The sequence below is a fragment of the Monomorium pharaonis genome, chromosome 4 (genome assembly GCF_013373865.1).
Source record: "Monomorium pharaonis isolate MP-MQ-018 chromosome 4, ASM1337386v2, whole genome shotgun sequence".
NCBI lineage: Eukaryota > Metazoa > Arthropoda > Insecta > Hymenoptera > Formicidae > Monomorium > Monomorium pharaonis.
In genome coordinates, this window is record NC_050470.1 from 2,809,352 (window position 1) to 2,831,372 (window position 22,021).

The following is a 22,021-nucleotide window of genomic DNA, read 5'->3' on the forward strand; positions in this document are numbered from 1 at the left end:
TTTCTAAAGATAATTCGCATTAAATATTAACCCTTAACTCGAACGAAAATTTTTTCGTACTTGACTTGGATTTTCATTAAACAGTATACTCTCTTGAATGGTTCGATCATTTTGTAATTGCTCAATGTTTACACGAAATCTAATAAATTTATAATAATTATATAAATAAGATATATATCCTGCCAAATCTAATTATAAAATTATTATAAATATGTTGATATACAAGTACACACAATATGTACATCATTATAAATTCGATTTGTATAAATCAAAACATTATAAATAAGATAGTGTAAATATTTAATATATACTTTAGAAAATAATTTGTGTTGTATAAAATATATTACTTTTGTTTGGTATAAAAATATTTTTTATATTGTCATATAAAAAATATATATTTTCTTGTTGTATAAAAATGTTTTATAAAAAGATATTATTTATAAAGTATTCAACAGAAATTATTTTTTGATATTAAGATTCAATTTTATTAGACGCACGCACACACACACACAACAATATATTTTTCTATACAACATTTATTATTGTTCTACATATCAGTATCTAAATCTTTGAAAGGCATTATATTAACATCAAGTGCACAAGTTTGTTACTGTCAATTATTAATTTGTTACAGTAAATGGGCATCATGTACAACATTAAAAACTCAGTTTAGTGTAAAAATTTAGATGAAAAAATCCTAAGATACTCGGGTTAAGGGTTAATCTAAAAATATCTTACTAAGTTCTTTATCACACACCCTATATATATGACGATAAGAATTTTATGTAACAAATTTCTTTGTATATAAAATATATGTATTATATTAAATCAGATTATTTAAAGTGCAGCGTAATTTGTTACACTTTCTAGAAACAAACCGTTTCTGAAAACAACAATAACACTGAAAAAATGATCAATTCTAAAAAAATAAGAAATATGTTCAACGTTATTCACAAAATTATTATTGTAGATAAATATTATTGTACATAAAAAAGTTTTCTAGAATTTTTTTGCATAATTTTTCAGTAAAAAAAGACTTTGTTAAATAGGCCACTGTGCATAGTAAAAATCTTTTTATTAGGTGTAGAACTTTGCTTCCGCCGTTTTTTTCTTTTTTCGAAATTCGAGGCTTTATTGTGAAAAACTGGTTATACATTTACGATTCAAAGTATTGTCCATTGCTGGTCATTACTTTCTCCCATCTTTCTGGCAGCATACGAATCCTGCGTCGAAAAAACTGGTCGTCTTTTGAGATGATCCACGAATCAATCCAAAATTTTTCACTTCATAAAAACGAAAGTGCTGGTCAGCCAGGCCGTGTGTTATTGATCGAAACAAGTGATAGTCAGAGGGAACAATGTCCGGAGAATACGGCGGGTGGAATAGGACTTCCCATTTCAACGTTTCCAAGTATGTTTTGACGGGCTTTGCGACATGGAACATTGTCATGCTGCAAAATCACTTTATCGTGACTATCGTTGTATTGCGGCCGTTTGTCTTTCAGTGCTCGGCTTAAACGCATCAATTGCTTTCGATACCGATCGCCTGTGATTGTTTCAGTCGGTTTTAGTAGCTCATAATACACTACGCCGAGCTGGTCCCACCAAATACAGAGCATGATTTTGGAGCCGAATATTCGGTTTGGCCGTCGACGTGAAAGCATGACCGGGAAGTCCCTAAGACTTTCTGCGCTTGGGATTATCGTAATGAACCCATTTTTCATCCCCAGTCACAATACGATGCAGAAATCCCTTCCGTCTTTGCCTTGCAAGCAACTGTTTACAAGCAAACAAGTTCAACATCTCTCGGCTTCAACTCTTATAGCACCCAATTTCCTTGCTTTTCCCATAACTTTCAGGCGTTTTGAAATGGCTTGTTGAGTCACTCCCAATGATCCTGCCAATTTTTCTTGCGTTTGACACGGTCTTAATCAAGTAATGCCTCCAATTCTGCATCTTCGAAAACCTCTCTTCCACTGTCATACCGGTCTTCGACGTCAAAATCACCGTTCTTGAAGCGTTGAAACCACTCTCGGCACGTTCTTTCACTAACAGCGGCCTCTCCATACGTATTTGACAGCATTCGATGAGCCTCAACCGGATTTCTTCATATTGAAGCAAAAAATTAAAACCTCCCGCAAATGACGAGAATTTGGCTCGTAAGCTGACATTTTCAATCGAGAATAACTTTATGATACAGACACAAATCGATTAATATTTCGATAGCGTTATGTTTATAAATGCCTAAGCTTATTGTATGACGTCTACGATCTATTTATTTTGACCACCACTTACCGCTATAGCTATCTATTGGAAAACGGCGGAAGCAAAGTTGTGCACCTAATAAGTATCCATCATAATTAATAAAGTGTCAACAACTTTACATTAATGAACAAATATCTCCATGTACGAATTGCTACTGCAAATAAAACAATAAAATTAAAATAAAAAATACATTAATTTATAAAACTGCGTGTATTTAATAATTTTTTAAATATAATCGAAACACTTTGCTCAAATAATAGCAAAATATATATATCAAATTACTTAATATAATATTTTAATAAAAAATTTATCTCTAAATATATGACTTATGGTACAACCCCTGTAAAATGATATTAATCTGCGTGTTTTCCTACAACAAAAGATAATTATTCGCCATTCTTCGAAATATTATGAATTATCGAGTTAGATACTCGACATATAATTTGGTTTGTGTGACAAAAAATACCTAATAAAGGTCGAAAAGTGAATAATAAAAATTGTATGTTACAATGGATACAATAAAAATGTAAAGATATCTGTTGTATTTTTACACTTTTATTGTATCCATTGTGACATACAATTTAACTTTTTCATTACTAATTGGGATTTGATTTTTTATATAAAAGACTGAATTTGATATAATCTGAAGTATTTGTTCTAATCTATATTCCAAAATTTACTATTAATACTGAAAATTAATAGTATACGTAACAGAAACTAGTTTTCAATACTGACAGTGAATTTTGGAACGCAGTCAATGTAATTAATAGAGTAATTAACAAATTAAGGTAAGTCAGAGGAAGATGTCATATCGGGTAAGATTCCATTGTTTTATTATTTACGTGTTTAATCATACTCGATTTATTTAATTGTATGCCACATTATAACATGTGACCATATTTCTTTTTATAAAAATGTTAGATTTATCAAATTAAGTTGAAAAATATCGTCCTCTTATTTTACACAAACTTATAATTCACATTAATTCTTTGTATGCTTTATTTCACCAATATGCAAGTGAATGACATTAAATTTTAATACCAAGTGAATTTTAAAATCTCTTAAATTAGTACCAATAGCACGTGTAGAATTTTTTTTTCTTTCATTATTTCTTTCTAATTGTGTCAAGATAAAAAGATAGAAACCTGTCCCAGGAAAAGAAACTATTAATTTTGTAAAAAATGATTACATTTTTTATTCTTATTGTTAAAAAGAATAGCATATTTTTTAGCAAATTGTGTATACCATTTGTTATGCAATCAAGATATTATAAAGCATTTTATCTCATTTCTACAAAAGTGATATACCTTAACTCTTTGGTATTTTATGCTTAATCTTTTTTAATGCTGTTAAAAAATAAGAGGTACACTTTAATGAATAAAATCAAAATAAATATATTAACAAGTTATAAAACAATTTGTTCTCATTTGTAACAGTCAAGTTTCTTTTATATATTGCAGTGTTTTAAACATAAAACAATAAGATGTATTATTCAAATTGAATAATGTACTTCTCTTTTAATGTACAAATTAAACTGTTGATCTTTCTGACAACGTAAAAATATATAATCCAATGATTATCATGTAATAAATTATAATTACATATAATATAATAAAAATACAACGCACTAAAAAGTACATAATTACTGAAAAAAGTCAATATAACCAGCTGCTTTATCTAATTTACCTTTTTATTAATTTTTGTTAAATATATATTGCAAATATAAATAAAATATTAACACTCATAAAAGCTATATTTATATATAGTGTATTATATACATAATTATCATAATTATACTAGTATTGTATATTATGTGCACATAATTATTTCTATTATATTTTGTACAAATATAGATGGGTTGTCGTGTGACTCCATGTGAGAGTGATGGACTCTGACAGATTGCGAGTTTGAGCTCACACATCTGTATATATGTATATGAAATTTAAAGTTCGTAATCTTTATCGGAAAATCGAAAGTCATAGAAACCTTTCATCTAGGTACGTATAGAAATTGATATAATTCCATTTGCTCTCATTACTGCTATTATTTGTACAAATATAATTGACAATGTCTTGGACAATAATAACAGTACAGCAACATATAACCGTAAATTTAGATTTTGTTAATACACACACATACACACATACACGCACGCGCGCGCACGCACACACACACACACACACACACACACACACACGTATATGTATATATAGCCAAAATCTAAATTAAAACAAAAAACTTAAACAAGGAAGTCATGAAAAAAATAATTAATAAAATCTATGTCTAATTTTATTCTTATTAATTATTACATACTTCAGAAGTAATTTTGAATCATATGTACTTTGTGCGTGTTAAGGCGCTTCCACCCTTTGTAGGATCCATCATTCGATCCCAATTAGTATGCCCAACAACAAATCCGACAGCACGCATTTTTTCCTGCTCTTTACGCTCTTCTAAATCGGCCCAACGTACCTGCAAAAAACATAGAAGTATAATCTTTTTTTCGAGTCTTGTACTTATCAAAAAATTATATTTTAAGCTTCTGTTTCTCATGCAGTCATATTAGGCTGTTATTAAAATGAATATTTATCAATTTTACATGAACTTTATAAATAAATAATAAAATAATTTGTTTAAGCTAATTTTGAATACATATTAACAAAATTTTAATTTATACTTTGTTGTGAATATGTATAACATTAAAAATGAAAAAAAAAAAAAAAGAAAATGCAATACATAAATAATCAATTTCTTTGGCAAAAAATGTAATTCAAGGAATATTGTAGTTGGTTATTGTAATACTATTACAAATTGTTTTAATATTGTGTGATACATACTCGTTTTTTGCCAGAAGTATCTTCCATGTTGTAGTAATCGGGCACTTGTAGAAAATCTTCCATAGTTTGCGGTCTTGCTTCACCTTTCTTCTTTGCCAGACCATCCAATCGATCTACATTTGGTAAAAAAAAATTAAATAATAAATAGTTATAGAAAACTAGATAATAAAGCCAATATAAACCTACAAGCACAGATGTCCTTGTGATAATATAATTATATTTTAATTTCTTTTAATTGATTTTCTTATACTTCCTTAACACTTTTTAATTAAAAATAATTTCTATTTTTATTCTGACTTTCTTCAGACTTTTATTCAGACTTCTTCAGTGATCAAACGTAAACTCACTTTTAGGTTGGTATTTATAATTTTTATATTTTTTTGTTTTTGTATTTAAGGGTCGCTTAAGGGATCCTAAAGTCGTCTGTTTTACCGACATTTTTTCATTAAACTAATCTTTTAATTGGCTTTATAGAATCGCAAAACTCTTTTACAGAATTAAAGTACACATCAAAATCTAAGGGAATACGGTTGATTTAATATTAAAAACGAAAAAAAATTTCATTTTTGGTACATAGAGCTGTTACTTGATGACAATATTTGCTTAGTATACAAAATCTATGATATATATGTACAAAATAAAACCGTATTCCTCTAGGGATAACCAAAGTCTGTAGATGAACGACGGGAGAGGAAGGAAGGTATTCCCACTCATATTTAGTCATTTGGCCCTAAAATGGCCGGGGTCAATACGGGCTGTGTTTCAAAATTGCTGTCAGTACTAAAAATCTATAGTGTACGTAACAAAAACTATAAATTTTCAGTACTGATAGCAATTTTGAAACACAGCCATGATGTATCAATTCCACCTTCCCCACATTCCACTTTTACTATTACTCACTCACTCTTCTCGTACAACAAACACTACACATACACTTTATGACCCCAAAATGGCGCTCATGCGAAAACCTTTCTTCCCCTCCCATTGTTCATCTACAGACCTTGGGGATAACATATACGAACAATATCATGTAATCATAAAATAAGAATAAGGAAAGTTATCTACATAAATTGAAAGTGGTCACGAAAAATGTTTTATATGTGGCAAAGTTTGCCAAATGGAATAACTTGGACCATTTGTCGCCATCTTGAAATTTGTATATATATAAGCTGTGTTTCAAAATTGCTGTCAGCGCTGTATGACGTCACAAAATCATGCTACCAATTGCGTTCCAATTTCAATAAGCATACTGATAGTGAGAATACGGTTTTCAAATTGGAATGGTATTTGTGTGGTGACAGCAATAGCAAAATAACTTGGAAATATGGGAGAAAATATGCAAAAGAAGTTTTTATTTGAAACAATTTTAAAAGTGATTGTTGAAGATTCTAGCAAAGAATCTATTAACTCAGAATCAACAAAGATAATAAGTAATTATTTTGACGAAATGTTAACTATGTATTCTGTATTATTTTCGGGATCAATTAAAGTTACCTCTTCCATGGCGTTCGCCATTTTTGATGACGTACCTTGCTGTAGCTGCATCACTCTTTAGTTACAGCAGCCACAGCAGGAAGTGACGAAAAATTTAATGACGTCACTACTCCTCAACAGCAATTGACAGCAATTTTGAAACAGCTATAATATTACGTTTAGTCGAATTAGTAATGAGTAAGTATGTGTATGAAACATTACATACACATACTTACTCATTACTAACTCAACTAAACATAATACATACATACATATATATGTGCGTGTGTGTATGTGTATACAAATTTCAAGATAACGACGGAATGGTCCAGGTTATTCCATTCAGCAAACCTGGCCACATACGGAATATTTTTCGTGACAACTTTTTCGCTCTACACCATAGAAGATACATCTCTTTAATCTTACTTCGTGTGTGCAATTCAAACTAAGATTAAAAGTCTAGGAAAAAAGATTTGTTTCATGAACTTTTTATAATTGCAAATCCAGATATAGGGTTAGGGAGCGTCCCAAATGCGCAAGTGTAAAACGGACATCACAAATCAGATTGCTGAGTTAGTTAGGGTTAGGATAAATTTACAAAATTCAATTGGTGGTGTCCGTTTTACACTGTGCGCATCTGGGACTCACTCATAGGTTAGAAAAAGAGCAGTCTGAAAAACATTTGGTTTATTCTCGGTATAAAATCCAGTTCATATGATGATATTAATACTTTAATTCTGGAAAAAAATTTCCGAATTTATAAAAGAAATACATATGAAATCTTTTAAATCTGTAACATACAAAATCTGGGGATCGATTTTGTATTTCTGAAGAAAGTAAAAGCGTGAAAAGTGAATAGCACTGTCTCCATTGATTGGTGTATACTTTTAGGGTTAACGATGTACACCAATTACTGTTGCTCACCTTTCACATTTTCACTTCTTCAAAAATACAGAATCGACCTCTTTGTTAATGGTATGCACGAATGACTCTACATTATCGATCCTGATCAAGTTTGACGGGCACTTTAGGATCCCCTTAAGATCGTCTTAAGAGGATCCAGAAGTGACAGTTACATTTTTTGGGGAACTTGGATTTTCAAATTGGAATAACAGAATGCAAAATCCTTTTACAAGATTAAAGTACGCACAAAAATAAAGGGGGCGACGTACGATTTGTTCTAATAAATAAAAAAAATTGTTATTTATTAGTCACCTAACCTAACAATATTTGCTTTATACAAAAAATCTACACTTTATATATACAAAATAATCACGTCGCCCTCCCTAAAATAAACTCAGGAATAATATCGTGAAATTAGAAATAAGATTAGAAATCTAGAAAAAAAGATTTGCATTCCGCAAATTGGAAAATGAAACAACGAAAAATTAGATTATGTATGCATAAAAAGTCGATAAGTAGAACAATATGAGAAATTTTTTTTTATTTTCAATATAAATTTAAATTCATAGATTGATATTAATATGTGTACTTTAATTCTGGAAAAGAATTTCTAAATCTATACAAGAAATACATATGAAATCTTATTAATGATGTGCATGAATGACTACATTATCAATCTCAATTAAATTTCAAAGGCACTCCAGGATTCCCTTAAAGGGATACTGGACTGCTTCTCAAACTTGATCGGGGTCGATAATATCTTCATTCGTGCACATCATTAATGAGATTTCGTATATATTTCTTTTATAGGTTTGGAAATTCTTTTCCAGAATAAAGTACATATATTAATATCAATCTGTAAATTGGATTTTATATCGAAAACCAAAAAAATTTTTTTCATATTACTCTACTTATTGACTTCTTGCGAATCCGCACTCACACATACATACGAGATTTTCGTAGAAAAAAAATCTATTATATTGAAAGGCTCATTTCCAAAAGCATAGAATTGTTCTTTTTTATAATGCAATGTGCGAAGCATGTTTGTTTTGTACGTATAAAGTCTAAAACTTTTATACGCGTAGCAAATGTTTTCACGAGTCGACCGTAAGAGTCAATCACAAAACTGTAATTTTTTAATTTTTGTTCGTTTTTCATATAAACTTGTGTACACCGCACTCCGATATTGTCTATATTTTAATTCTGGAGAAAGATTTTTAATTTGGTATAATTAAAGTAAAAAAGATTTTTCACTAGAACAATAATCGCGTTTAATCGGTAAAACAGATCCATCTCCAGCATCCCTTAAAAAAAAGTAATTTTCTACAGATAATTAACGCTAAATAGAAAATATGTACAAAATATGAAGGCATATTAATCTGTCAATATAAATTAATGTAAATTAACTAACCTAATTTATCTTCAGCTTCCATTTTTTCCCATTTACTAACACCCTAAAAAAATAAAAGTATATATAAGAAATCATAACAAAAACCACTGAAAGTATATAAGAAACAAGTATTTCTAAAGTCCATTTAATTACAATTGTATCCTGAGTATCTTCTTGACTATCTTGACTATCTTCAGTTTGCATGGTAGATTTCTCTTGCGTTTCTTGACTGTCTTCCATATCCACCTTCAATAAGAACATTTGCAATTTTACAATTACAATTTATGATGTACGCACTACAACAAAAAAACAACTAATCCTAGTATCGTTAATGTGTATCAAAAATTCATAAATTATGCCAAAACTCAAATAGTAAATTATGAATTTAGAAAAAAATCAAATACTAGCAATAACTCAATCTTTTTAGCCCTTTGTTGCAATGTATTCTAAAATAGCTTCAAATATAAATATGCTTCATATATAAGTATGCAAGCTTTAATATCTTATACACTTACATATATTTTTATTTACATTGCACAACATTGAGAAAGTTTATTTCAAATATTCGAGAAAGGAAGCTTATTTTCCTTATTTTTAGTTGGTAGTCTGATGAGCTTAAGCTGTGCGCGCGATTTCTTAAAAAAAAACTTTTTCAAAAAGATAAAAATTATTGGGAGGGCGTCGCCCCCCCCCTCCAATAATTTTATTGGGGGGGCCAAAAGTGCTCTGCCCCCCCTAAGTCGGCGCCAGTGACTCTAAGATAAATAAATGAAATTACCTCTTCTATTGCTTGCTCTTGTAACATAGAATTTACATCTAACTTCTGATGATAACTGGGCGTTGGTTCAAAGTAATCTATAATACGATTAATTTCATCCTCAGTGCGATTGTGAATATTTCTCTTTAAGCATATCTGGACATCCATTTCCATCTCGCATACGTATACCTTTACAGATATAATATAATATTATACATTATACTAACAAAAACTGTTACCAAATTTGTTATATATGCCACAAGTAGAGACTAAAATCAATATCAAGAGCGTATATGTTTTAATCATTAAAAAATTGATATTTTTGTATCAACTCTAAAATATATGCTCATAAATATTTTGAGATTTTTATTATAATACGTGCAATTGTTTATATTATTGTTGTTGTAGAAAATTTGTTCCAAATAAAAAAATTTATAACAAAGATATCCGCAATAGTCTTGAAAGGCCATGTACAATATTATTAAATATATTATATTTATGTATATTATTAAATAAATAACTTACTTTAAAACCTTTCGTTTTAGCAAAACTCCACATCTCTTCATAATCTGAAATCTTCTCATTAATGCAATCTAATATGATAAAATTGAAAAATCCATCTGTTATATTTTTCTTAAAAGCTTTAACAAGAGATGTTACATAACTCTGCTCCATAGCTTCTTCATATTCATATACCATTTCCTATTATAAATAAAATCTATGAGAATGTTAAATATATATATATATATATATATATATATATATATATATATATATATTGTATATATTATATATATATATATATATTTGTATATATTATATATATATATATATATATATATATATACAAATGTTATTAAAAAAAATACTTTGTTCAAACATAAACCAAAAATAAAATTATACTTTAAATCTTTATTAATCAGTATTAACTCTCAGTATGCACAGATAAAAAAAGCTCAATTTACGCATTACGCGGGTTTTCCTAATCCGGCGTCTTTATTTGCATATATCTCTGATTCAAATATTTTTTAATCTATTTTTAATCTTTTTTTTTAATCAATAGTTTAAAGTCTGACGAAAAAAATATTACAGTTAAAAAGCCAAATAACTTATAGCACAAGAGATATTTTGCAAAAACTAAAAGTAGATCGAAACAAAGTCCGCAACTTTGAAAATTTGTCTAGATCTAGGTCTAGGTTACACCCAGTGTTCGTATTGAGGGTTAACAATCATATAAATGACCATAAATTTCCATAAATAACCATAATCTTCAAACAATTCTAGCTTTCTTCAACACAAATCAGTAATCTTATTTAAAAGTTTACTTAAAAGTTAGAAAAAGGCACCAAACTTAATATTTAAATAATATTTTATAAAATCTATATAATGTCGATTTCTAATAAAAAAATCAACATTACATAAATCAACTTTAACAATAAATCAAATTTAAAATAAATGAGGCATTCACAAATAAATCCATAAAATTAAAATCTGTCTATCTATAAAATTAAAAAATAGATTGTTAATAACACTTAATAAAAGACTCGCTTAAATATTAAATAGTATTATTACAAACTTAATATAACAAAATAGTTATTATATTACAAGCATCAAAACTTATTATACTTCACGAACATAAATATTGTACATCAAACATACCTTAACTGTGACTTTCTTTCCATTATCATCTTTAGTTTCTATTTCTTTTTCGACAAGGAAGTAATCATCTAAACTTAATATTCTCGGGGCAGAACCACCTTGATCAACCTCTTTATCCTGCACAGTAGGAAAACATTACAACAAATTAGATAGGTTCATACATTCATAGAATAAATATAACGTATAAATATAATTGGACCAAACATTCAAAATCAGAAAATTAATTTAAAAAATAAAAAGTTAATAATATTTAACTTAACATAGTTAATTTTAATAAGTTTAATTTTTAACATCAACTAGTTATTTTTTAAACATAAACTTTAATATATTAACTTTTTTCCCTAAGTTATAAAAATTAATGCAATAGAAAAAATTATAAAAGAAAAGAAATATACATTCTTATATATTTCTTTATTTCATCTATTTATAAATAAGTAATTAATTGAATTGAATTTTAAGGTTAAGACTTATATTTTACACATAAATAATAATTTCTTAATATTTGTTAATATGCATATGTAATAATATATTTAAATTTACTAATATGTGTACACGTACCTTGATAAGTTTAGCCACAAAAGACTTGCCACTTCCAGGTGGTCCTCTAAGAATAATAGCTATTTTTGGTGGTCTGTTCTGGCGACCTGGTGGGCACAATAGATCATCGACCATTGTATAATTTGGAATTTTTGCCAATTCCAGAGTTTTCGTAGTTGTTTCCGTAACATTTTTCTTTGTATCTGAAGAAAGACTGTAAAAAATTTGTCTTTTAATAAAATTAAAAAACGCGTGACCACGTATACTTATAAACAAATACATTAGAGTAAAATGATCGAAAATATTACTTGTTCTTTGTTTCTGTTCATTGCAAACAAGAGAACAAATTAACTTTTTGATCAATCTTGTATAATAAAAGACAGTCTCTGTAATAATAAACGCAGAACAAGAAAAATACATATATAAATGTTTTTCGTATAATAGAAATTTTTTCTCAGTATTACGTAGCTGCATGTATGACAATTTGAAAGAAATATTTTGCAAATAATCGCAAAATTTTTAAAAATTCAGAAATTCCTTCATAATTGTGCAATTGGTTTTACAAAGTGTGTATCCACAAATATATCTTAACATTAAAAGAAAATTATTCCACATAAATAGATTGATACCATACGTAAAATGGCACATTAGATACTAATATATAAGTCATAAAAATTTAGTATAACGTTTAAAAAAATTAGATTTGTAAAATATAAGAATGTTATAGATATATATTAGTAAAAATACAAATGTAGGTAAAAGTACGAATATTTACAGTAAATAAAAATATTCATTATATACAATAAAATGCTATATGATGAACATCTTGATGAGAGCAATGAGATAAAAACTTGTTATATCATTTATATGTTACAAAAAACTCTGTACATCAGAAATTAGATTTTAAGTAATATCAATATTCTTTTTTAATTTCTAGAGTTATACAACATTTTTTAATGCTCTGTAAACCGATTAGCATTGTAAAAAATTCAGTTTATGTCAGAAACAAAAACGTAAGAAATTTATCGTTAAAATTTATTAAAATTTAGTATTGATTAGATCAACACTAAAATTAAGAATCTAGATGTAGAATTATTACAGTCCTACAGTAATAATTCTACATCTTATAAGTAATAAAAGTCAATCTTATAAGTAAGAAAAATTTTTTTAATTAATAAAATGGCATATCTTGTTGAGCAATAATGAAAATTTAGCAAATACTTGTTTAAATTCATTTTTTGATTGTTTCTTGTAACTTTATAGCCATCAAACAGAGAAGACTTTTACACAGAAAACAACATTCACAATATATAAGCTATATTTTATACATAGTATATATATTTATTTAAAGAAGATATAGTAAAAAGTATGAAAAAATAACTAATAAACTTGTGTAGTAATTTTTGCTGATTATATAATACTTGATAACTATCCATAATTAACATATTAATTGACTGTATATATAACACGAATATATTACATATACATATATATACACACATATATCTGTTATGTCAGCGTTGACATATCAATATGCAAATTTTATTGACATTCGAGTATCCGAAAAATTCGGATAACGAAAATCAAAAACACGAAATAATTATTATTCGGTTATTCAAGCCCAAATATTTGTTTCAATATAAATTATAAAACATCACAGAACATAAAATATTTTATTGTATTTTAGAAATATCATAAAAATTATATAAATCTGTTTCTTAAATCTCGTCAAATATATCATAAATTGTGGTGCAGCAAATGCACAACTGCATATGCGCAATATTTATATTATAAAACACCATTAATAAAACCCACAAGTTCATATCAATGCATAATTGAAAAAATGTAATAAAAATTATGATTTTTGTGATGTGTTATGACACATCTTAATAAATTTTTATAGCTTTAAGTAATTGTATAAACAAATAAAAATATCAAACAAATGATGAGATAAAGGTACCATAAAAAATTGGAATTTTGGGATTTATGGAGAAAATTTTTGTTTTCTAAGGAAATAATTTTTATAGCTAAAAAATAAAATTAAATTTTACGACAGGATATAATTTCTCTGCTTGTGTAGAATAATATATATTATAATATATGTATTTAATGTATATTATAATATATGTAGAATAATGTATATTATAATATATGTATTTAACAAATATATATTACCCTATATAAAATTTATTAACTTTCGTCTGATATCAAAAGAATCATATAAATCTCTTTTTCAAACTTCAACAAATATACCATAAATCGTTGCAGCAATTGCACAACTGCATATGCGCAATATTTATAATATTTATGAACGTCTTCTATAACGTGTGTCAATATTTTTTTTAATACATTATTATTCTTTTTTTATTTTCTATGCAAGCCATAAATATTTTAATATTTTGTAGTTTGGTAAGATATTTCCGGACTTTTTTTTACCGGATTAAATCTAAATATAGCATAGCTAAAGATATTTATGCATCATGCTAAAAAATGCATATTGACTAACACATTAGTTGTAAAATCCTAAACTATATTTTTAATACTTAATTCTTTACTTCACAATTCGTTAAATTTATTTTTTAATTTAATTTTTTATACACATATTTTATGTACACATGACACATTATAAACGTAAACATTAAAGTTGCAAATCATGATGCATGAGTATCTAGAGAGAAATATAATTAAACATATAGAGGACATTAACCCGGAATCAAATAATTATTATAATAAAATAATTTTAGTTAAAAAATATCAATTTCCTTAAAAAAAATATCGTTAATAGTTTTGTTAAAGAAAATTAAAAAAAATTTTTTAGCTTATCAACCTGTATATTCCTCATTTTATTAATTCTTGATTTATATTATAATTTAAATTTATTTGTAATAATGTGTGTGTGTGTGTATGTGTGTGTGTGTGTGTGTGTGTGTGTGTGTGTGTGTGTGTGTGTGTGTGTGCGCGCGCGCGCGCGCGCGCGCGTGCGCGCGTGCGTGCGTGCGTGCGGCATGCGCGCGCGCGTTTCTGTTCATTATCATAAAGTTGCATTAAAAGCATGTCTGATAAAGATATGTCTATTAGAATTTTATTATATTTTTGCTAAACCATTTTTATTATATTTTTAAGAAATTAAATTCTGTATTTGATATCTTTCAGGTTAATATCCTTTTTTTCGATTATTTGTTAAATATAGACTAAAGATTCTGGAGACTCAAAAAGTGATGTTAACATACCTTATCTCCTGTAGTTTTGTATCTACGACGTTTTTATTTGAATTCTCCTGCCAGTTAACATTTCCTTTCAATCTAAAGAAAATGTCATATATATTCAGAATATATATCCCACACATTTTGCTTTATATTTTATAAAATTGTTATTTGTTATTTTCATATTACAAAAAGTTAAATAAAATATTTTACAATACCTATCATCTTTGTCATTGTCTTTATTCATTTCTCTACGGGAACTCATTTCTCTACCACGAATCTCTTGAATAATTTCTATATCTGAAAAATAATAGATACAACGAAACGTGCTCAGCACATAAGCTTCGATTTAATATTTCATTGACATTTATGAATTACAAACAGTAGCAAAATACTGTAGTGCTACAAAATCTTCCAATTTCATAAAATAAAAAATACACGGAAAAATTTAAACACAAAGCAATACATGAATCAGAGTTTTAAGATGTAAGATGTGTGGTCAAAGAAATGTTAAACTGTAATTTATCGATTTGCTAACTGCTTAGATTCATTTTTATGTTTCCAATTTAATTAGAAATTAAAGCTGTATATTACAATCAACATGTGTTCATCATGAAGAAGACTGTAAATCAAATAATATAATAAACAATATTAAAAATAAAATTATTCAAATATTTACTTAAAAATGACAAAATTGGTATTAGTTAGCAATTATTAATAATTCATTTATATAGATGCATACAGCAATCATGAATTAATTAATAAAATAGAAATAATACAAATTTTCTCTAATTAATTTAAAGATTCGGATTATATCTGAGATTCCAATATTATGTGAAACAAAAGTCATTGTTTCTAAGATAAATATTCATATTAAATTACCTGTTTCATTTTGATACCGATCGTTTTGATCAATATCAATATTTCGTTCAAAAATTCGGGATTCTAAGTCGGGATTATATCCTCTTTCTTTACGATCGTCGTCTTCTTTTTTCTCGCCATCGGTTTTCTTATCATTTGATTGCCAGTCATGTTCTTTTCGTTTGTTATAATCCGTCGATCTGCGCGCGTCGTAATTCGTTGCGTAGTTTCGCGTTTTTCCGGCATATGCCTTCTTATTCTCGTAGTTGCTCATCTTCTCAGTGTATTCCTTCAGATTTTGCTCGTTCTCCACCCAATTCCTAAAATCTCTCTTCGGGTAATGCTGTTGCTGCTGCTGTTCGCGATTCACTGTCGGTTTTAGATTTCCGTGTCCATAATCAAAGCACTGAATTGACGACAAATGCTGATCCATACTCGAAGAACGAGACACGTGCCCATAATCAATCACCTTCGTTGGGATAAAGTTGTGTGATTCAACGAATTTCTGATCACCTGCGCCATGATTATAATTAAACTGTCTCTGCACGCAAAATTCTTCATCACCCTTAGATCGTTTCATGAATAAGTTAGAGGCAGATTCATTATATCGCAACGCGCCTTTTGGTTCAAGCACGGTTCTTTCTATTCTCGATCGCTCGTCGAATATATTGGGAATGTTTCGATCAACATTATGTTGCTCAGTAACGGGTCTTTGACCGCCTACGAGATTGCCCTTCCATGTATCACTCGGTCCTGGACGAGATGCTACAGTCTCTAATTCTTTTGCATTCAAATCGGGCATGCGTTTAATGAACTCACCAGTGTTCTCTTTCCGCATTTCTACTTCGAGATTCCTGTCGAAACAACTCTTATTGAATTCCTCGCCTGGTTTTGGATTTTCATATCTGGCTCTCTTGGCGAAAATATTATCTTCAAATGGTTCTTTTCTAATATAAGAATTTCCACGCATGTAATCACTGCAATTAAGCAAAGAATCGCTCTGAGTTGGGAAATTCGTATTAGTTGAATCGTTCATCGGACCTTTTGCTTTAAAATCTGATGATCCATTATTAGAATCTCGAGACTCAAATCGATTCTCATTAAAATTCTTTGAGTTAGATTGAAGCGGACCATCATTTGAATTGCGAGGACCAAGTGGAATAGATTCATTAAGACTACAGGGACCAGGCAGATTTTCATTGGATTTTCGAGAACCAAGAATTCTTTCATCAGAAAAGGATTCATTATTATCAAAAGAAGGTCTCTTATCAAAGGGTGGTTCATTGACATTACCAAATTTAGGCCCCATAGTGCTGAACTGCGAATCAGAAAGACGTCTGATATTAAAAGGCGCATCATTGGGTCCTCTAGGACCATATGTTCCATCGTTGGGTCCTCGCGGACCAAACGGTCTTTCAGAGATCATCAAACGATCATTAATACCTCTAGGGCCTCCTCGCAAACCAAATTGCATATTACCTCTGAGCCCAAATGGACCCGGATTTCGCGGAAAAAATGGTAAATTAATTGGTCCTCTTGGTCCAATCTGTCGATCAATAGGTCCTCTTGGACCGAATTTTGCATTTATTGGCGCTCGAGGTCCAAAATGACCAACTGATTCATCTATAGAGCCACGTAAGTCAAATTTCTCACTGTTTGAAGGTTCAGAAAACTCATCGTTACAATCTCGTTCACCGTATTGTTCATTATTAGAGTTTCGAGGACTAAATCGGTTTTCATTGGATACATTAAGTCCAAATTGACCATCTTTGGGACCTCGTGGACCCAATTGAACATTCATAGAACCTTGTGATAAAAATGGTCCTGACGAAGGAAACATATGAGAACCTTTGGGACCAAACATTGGTCCCCGAGGTCCAAATGGCGGACCAGGTTTAAATTCCATTCCCTTGGGACCAAAACTATTATTAAAACGCATATCGAATTGATTATCAATTGGTTTCTGTCTATCAAAATCTTTATTCGTTGGTTTATTTTGACTAGAATCCGTAGAAATAGGACATAAATTTGGCAATTCCGGTGGTGGTTCCATATTCAAATCCTCTGGATGTACGTCATTTTCGCCCATAAAGGGTAAGCTTTCAATTTGTTTAATACTATTATCATTGTCATGAGATTCATCTACTTTTTCAATAATGTTGGTTTGAATTTGATTATTATCATGTTTCTTATCATCCTGCTGTAAAGAATTATCATTATCGCCAATAATTTTATTCTCTTCTCCATTGTCATTTTTCAAACTATCAGAAATAACGGTATTATTTTGCTCAATAGAACTATTAACTTCACTCACTTCTTGCATTGTTTCTGTACCTTTTGCATCTGTAATATTACCAGTTTGCAAGGTTGATTCGGAATCAGTAGTTTCAATCTTTTCAGACTGTTTAACAGCATCTAGAGGCTGAATATTTGTTGGTTGGGATTGATTGGGATGCGGTCTGATTTCCATATTTTTTCCTCGTTCATTGTAATCCATAGGATTATGTTTACCAAAGTTATCTGGATGTCCTCTGAAAGGAGTTTCGTTATCGCGGTTAAAAAGATCTCGTGGCCCATGCGTGGAGGAAATAGAAGCTTGTCCTGAATCGGAAGACAAAGGTAATTGAAAACTTGATGGTCCGCTATTTGTTGTTGTACTACGATTCGGTGGATTCTTTGGAAAATCAAAGGAGCTTTTAAAAGGTGAATCACCGGTAATCTTTTTAAAGCTCTCACTAAGAGAACCAATACCAGTAGACTTGTCAGAATCAACAAAACTGGGTCTGAATACATCTCCCGCTGCCTTTCGCTTTTCCATGAGTTTCTTCAATTCTGGTGGTAGCTCTTTCGGCGGACTAAACGATGGATTCCTATTAAAACCCCGAACATTAGTACCAAAATTGTCTCGTCTGTTATCACCTAAATCTTTCGGATCGAAGTAATCAGCGTTACCTCTACCAAATCGATCGTTCGGACGAAAGTGTTCGCTATTGGGCCCAAATCGATCATTACCAGAAAAGAAACGATTTTTAGGATCAAAACGGTCAGTTCCAGGAGCGAATTGTTCACTACCTGGTACAAATCGATCAGAGCTAAACCGCTCATTATCTGGAAATCGATCAGTTCCAGATCCGCGGCGATCCTTCTCCATTCCGAGCCGATCATTTCCAGGTCTAAAACGCTCACCCTCCTGTCCAAACCATTCATTGGCTGGACCAAAACGATCATTATTTGGTCCAAAGCGATCGCCTCCTGATGTAAATCTATCACCACCAACCGGTCCAAATCGATTGTTTTCTCTATTAAAACGATCATTTGTTGACTTAAATCGATCATTACTTGAATTAAAATTATTCTGAGAGTTTAACTGACTATTTCCAAAGTCACTTAAATTTCTGTCGCCTCTTCTAAAACGTTGCGCGTCGACTTTGTCAAAAGTATCAGTAGGTGGTCCAAATTGATCTTGTTGATGCACATTTGGATTAGTATTATCTCGTTCAAAACGTTCCTGATCACTTCTTCTAAAGTTAGGCGGGCCGTCAAAATTGGAAGGTGGTCTTTCATTTAGATGCTTAAAGCGCACATCCGTATTTGAGGAATCAGTCGGACCATATGAGAGACCATCTTTCATGTTTGGTGGACCTGGTTTCACATTTTGCAATTGCATTCTATCATTATTAGGGAAATTTGGTGGAGGTTGCGAAAAATTTGGTACAATATTATTTGGCAAACTCAGTTGTAGTTGTTGAAAATTTGGCGAGACCATTTGAGGTGGCCCCAGATCTGGTGTTGAGAGCATCGGAGGCACTGTCGATCCCATTCCGGGACCGTATCCCGGTGCTTCCATTCTGGGATTATATTGTTGATTTCCCCATTGTTGTTGATTAGGCCAATTAGATGTCGCAGGTCTAACGATATTTACTTGCGATGGAGTTTGCTGCATTCCCTGTGTTGGAAGTTGATTGTTTGAATTTGTAGTTTCTGGCAATGGTGGCGGTGGCGGTGGTGGTAGTAAAGATGCGGAAATATTTTGCTTCCCTGTAAGACCCAAAGTTTTTCCAATACCCAACAAATTGTTGATCAGATGCTGATTTTCGGTGTTCGACAAGATATTAAGTATTTTATCGTCGCCAGGTACATTCTTATTCTTTTCAGCTTCGGCTTTCGCAGCAGCCTGTTTCTGTTGTTCACGTTTCTTGCGCATTTGCTCACGTCGTTCAAGAAGTTTCTCACGCCAAGTAGTCCATTTAGCTTCGTATTGTTTATATTGAGTCTGAAATATAAAAATGCCAATTAAATCTTTATAAAAAATGTTATTTGAATTATTTACATACTTTTATTTTTTTAATATTAATCTTGGTATCTATCATAAAAATGAGAATATTAATTTTATTTACACTATATAAATAATAATTTTAAAAATATTTTAAAAATTACATTTTAAAATGTAATTTCTAAAATATAATTAAAAGCATAGCAATACTTAGAAAATATTTTAATTTATATATTTTAATTTATGTATCGGAAATTATATGCAAAATATGGTTAAGGATAAAATAAAAATCATTTGGTAATCCTTACATTTTTCAATAAATACCAAAATCATCATGTATCTTTCAATGTAAATAAATTACTTTTTATCAATATTTCGTAGTAAATTGTACATATTAAAAATACTTACCTTGTCTGGATGATTGGCATTTTGCTGTTTCCAGACATTAAACTGTTCTTCCCACTGTTTGAACTGTGCGTCAAATGTTTTCTCAGCTTCAGTCAATTCGTCATCTTCAAATTTTTTAGCACTATTGGAATCACTAATTGTATTACTATTAGATTTTTTAGTTATAATATTCTCTCTATTCTCGCCGATTTCAGGTGGTAAGGGTGGTTGGCTGGTAGTAGGTAACGGTGGATTTGTTGGATAATTTGTCACGTTCGCTTGCGACATTGTCTTATTAGTAGATTCCTTTGTGGGGAATAATGGAAGATTGTTTTGGTGCGGGGGTGGAACATTCGTAAATTGATATGTATTTGTGGTAGTGGGAGGCAAGGGAGGTCGTGTGTCCTCTTTGGGAAGAGGCGGTGGTTGTGCACTTGATGGTACTTGCATCTGGCCCGTCAAATTCATATCTTGCGCTGATAAATGCTTCATCTCCTGGTACTGAAAAGTTTTCCATTAATAAAAATTAATAAGTTAAAAATAGTGATGTTTCTATGAATATCAAACATTTTTTGCATATATCAATTAAAAAAATCTTACATTACCAAATAATTTGAAAAACCAATTAAAAAATGATTAAAATTATATTTGCAAATTCCGTACTTTATAATTTTGCACAAGAAGATAGAAAAAAGATTTACAAAATATTTATGTTAAAATATATTGTTTTCATTTATACTATATTTATGTTGTACAATATATTGATTAAGATAATTGAAAATCTTTAAAAATTAAAATTAGTTATATATAGAGACAAAAAAATGTTTTAAACTATAATTCTTAAAAATATTTTTTACTCATGTGTACACACACATATATATATTTCGGCAATATTATAATCATATAATATAATTATTTTATACATATATACATTTATTTAAAATAAAAATAATAGATCAAATGTTACTGTTTCAATAATAAATAAAAATTATTAATTAATTTCTCAAATTTCTGATTAATTATACATTACATTATATATTTATGTCAATACAAAGTATATAAAAGTATAAGCATTACAAAAATTTATATAAGTAAATCATATCTTAATATATTTTTATATTATACCTTGTCGCCATATTGTGTCTGCCATTGTTGATACTGCTGTTGCCATTGTTGCCATTGAGCCCAGCCTTGCTGTTGTGTAGCTGCCCATTGCTCCGGTGTATATCCGCTAGGTGCCTAACAAAAAATTCATATATGTGTAATAAATGTTACATCAATATTAAAAAATGTTTAATATATATAATCAATTTATAAAACATTCGACATTAAACTAATTTTATTGTAAGTGTCTAATTTTTTTGTAATTTTATTGTATGTGATCAAAACAACCATCAATGGCTTATTCTTCTCATCTAAAAAAAACATTTTCTTAACATTTTCTAAAGGCATTTAAATTATTAATCTTAAAGTAAAA

General features: G+C 29.5%; 1 protein-coding gene across 4 annotated transcripts in view; it reads right to left on the reverse strand.

The window, feature by feature from the left end:
- LOC105836133 overlaps nucleotides 1–22,021 on the reverse strand; it is a 33,983-nt gene that overhangs the window by 3,625 nt on the left and 8,337 nt on the right. For 2 of the 4 annotated variants that reach the window (XM_036285831.1, XM_036285832.1), the window contains exons 3-15: nucleotides 21,670–21,783; nucleotides 20,566–21,045; nucleotides 15,906–20,157; nucleotides 15,242–15,323; nucleotides 15,051–15,122; nucleotides 11,842–12,034; nucleotides 11,284–11,400; nucleotides 10,150–10,326; nucleotides 9,646–9,813; nucleotides 9,021–9,113; nucleotides 8,889–8,931; nucleotides 5,102–5,214; nucleotides 1,104–4,736 (exon numbers count right to left, since the gene is read on the reverse strand). In XM_036285831.1, coding sequence (XP_036141724.1) covers nucleotides 4,596–4,736; nucleotides 5,102–5,214; nucleotides 8,889–8,931; nucleotides 9,021–9,113; nucleotides 9,646–9,813; nucleotides 10,150–10,326; nucleotides 11,284–11,400; nucleotides 11,842–12,034; nucleotides 15,051–15,122; nucleotides 15,242–15,323; nucleotides 15,906–20,157; nucleotides 20,566–21,045; nucleotides 21,670–21,783 — 6,045 coding nt within the window. In that variant the 3' untranslated portion in view covers nucleotides 1,104–4,595. Of the gene's footprint in view, nucleotides 1–1,103; nucleotides 4,737–5,101; nucleotides 5,215–8,637; nucleotides 8,782–8,888; nucleotides 8,932–9,020; nucleotides 9,114–9,645; nucleotides 9,814–10,149; nucleotides 10,327–11,283; nucleotides 11,401–11,841; nucleotides 12,035–15,050; nucleotides 15,123–15,241; nucleotides 15,324–15,905; nucleotides 20,158–20,565; nucleotides 21,046–21,669; nucleotides 21,784–22,021 lie in introns of those variants that run through there. The other 2 variants (XM_036285833.1, XM_036285834.1) reach the window with 2 other exon arrangements.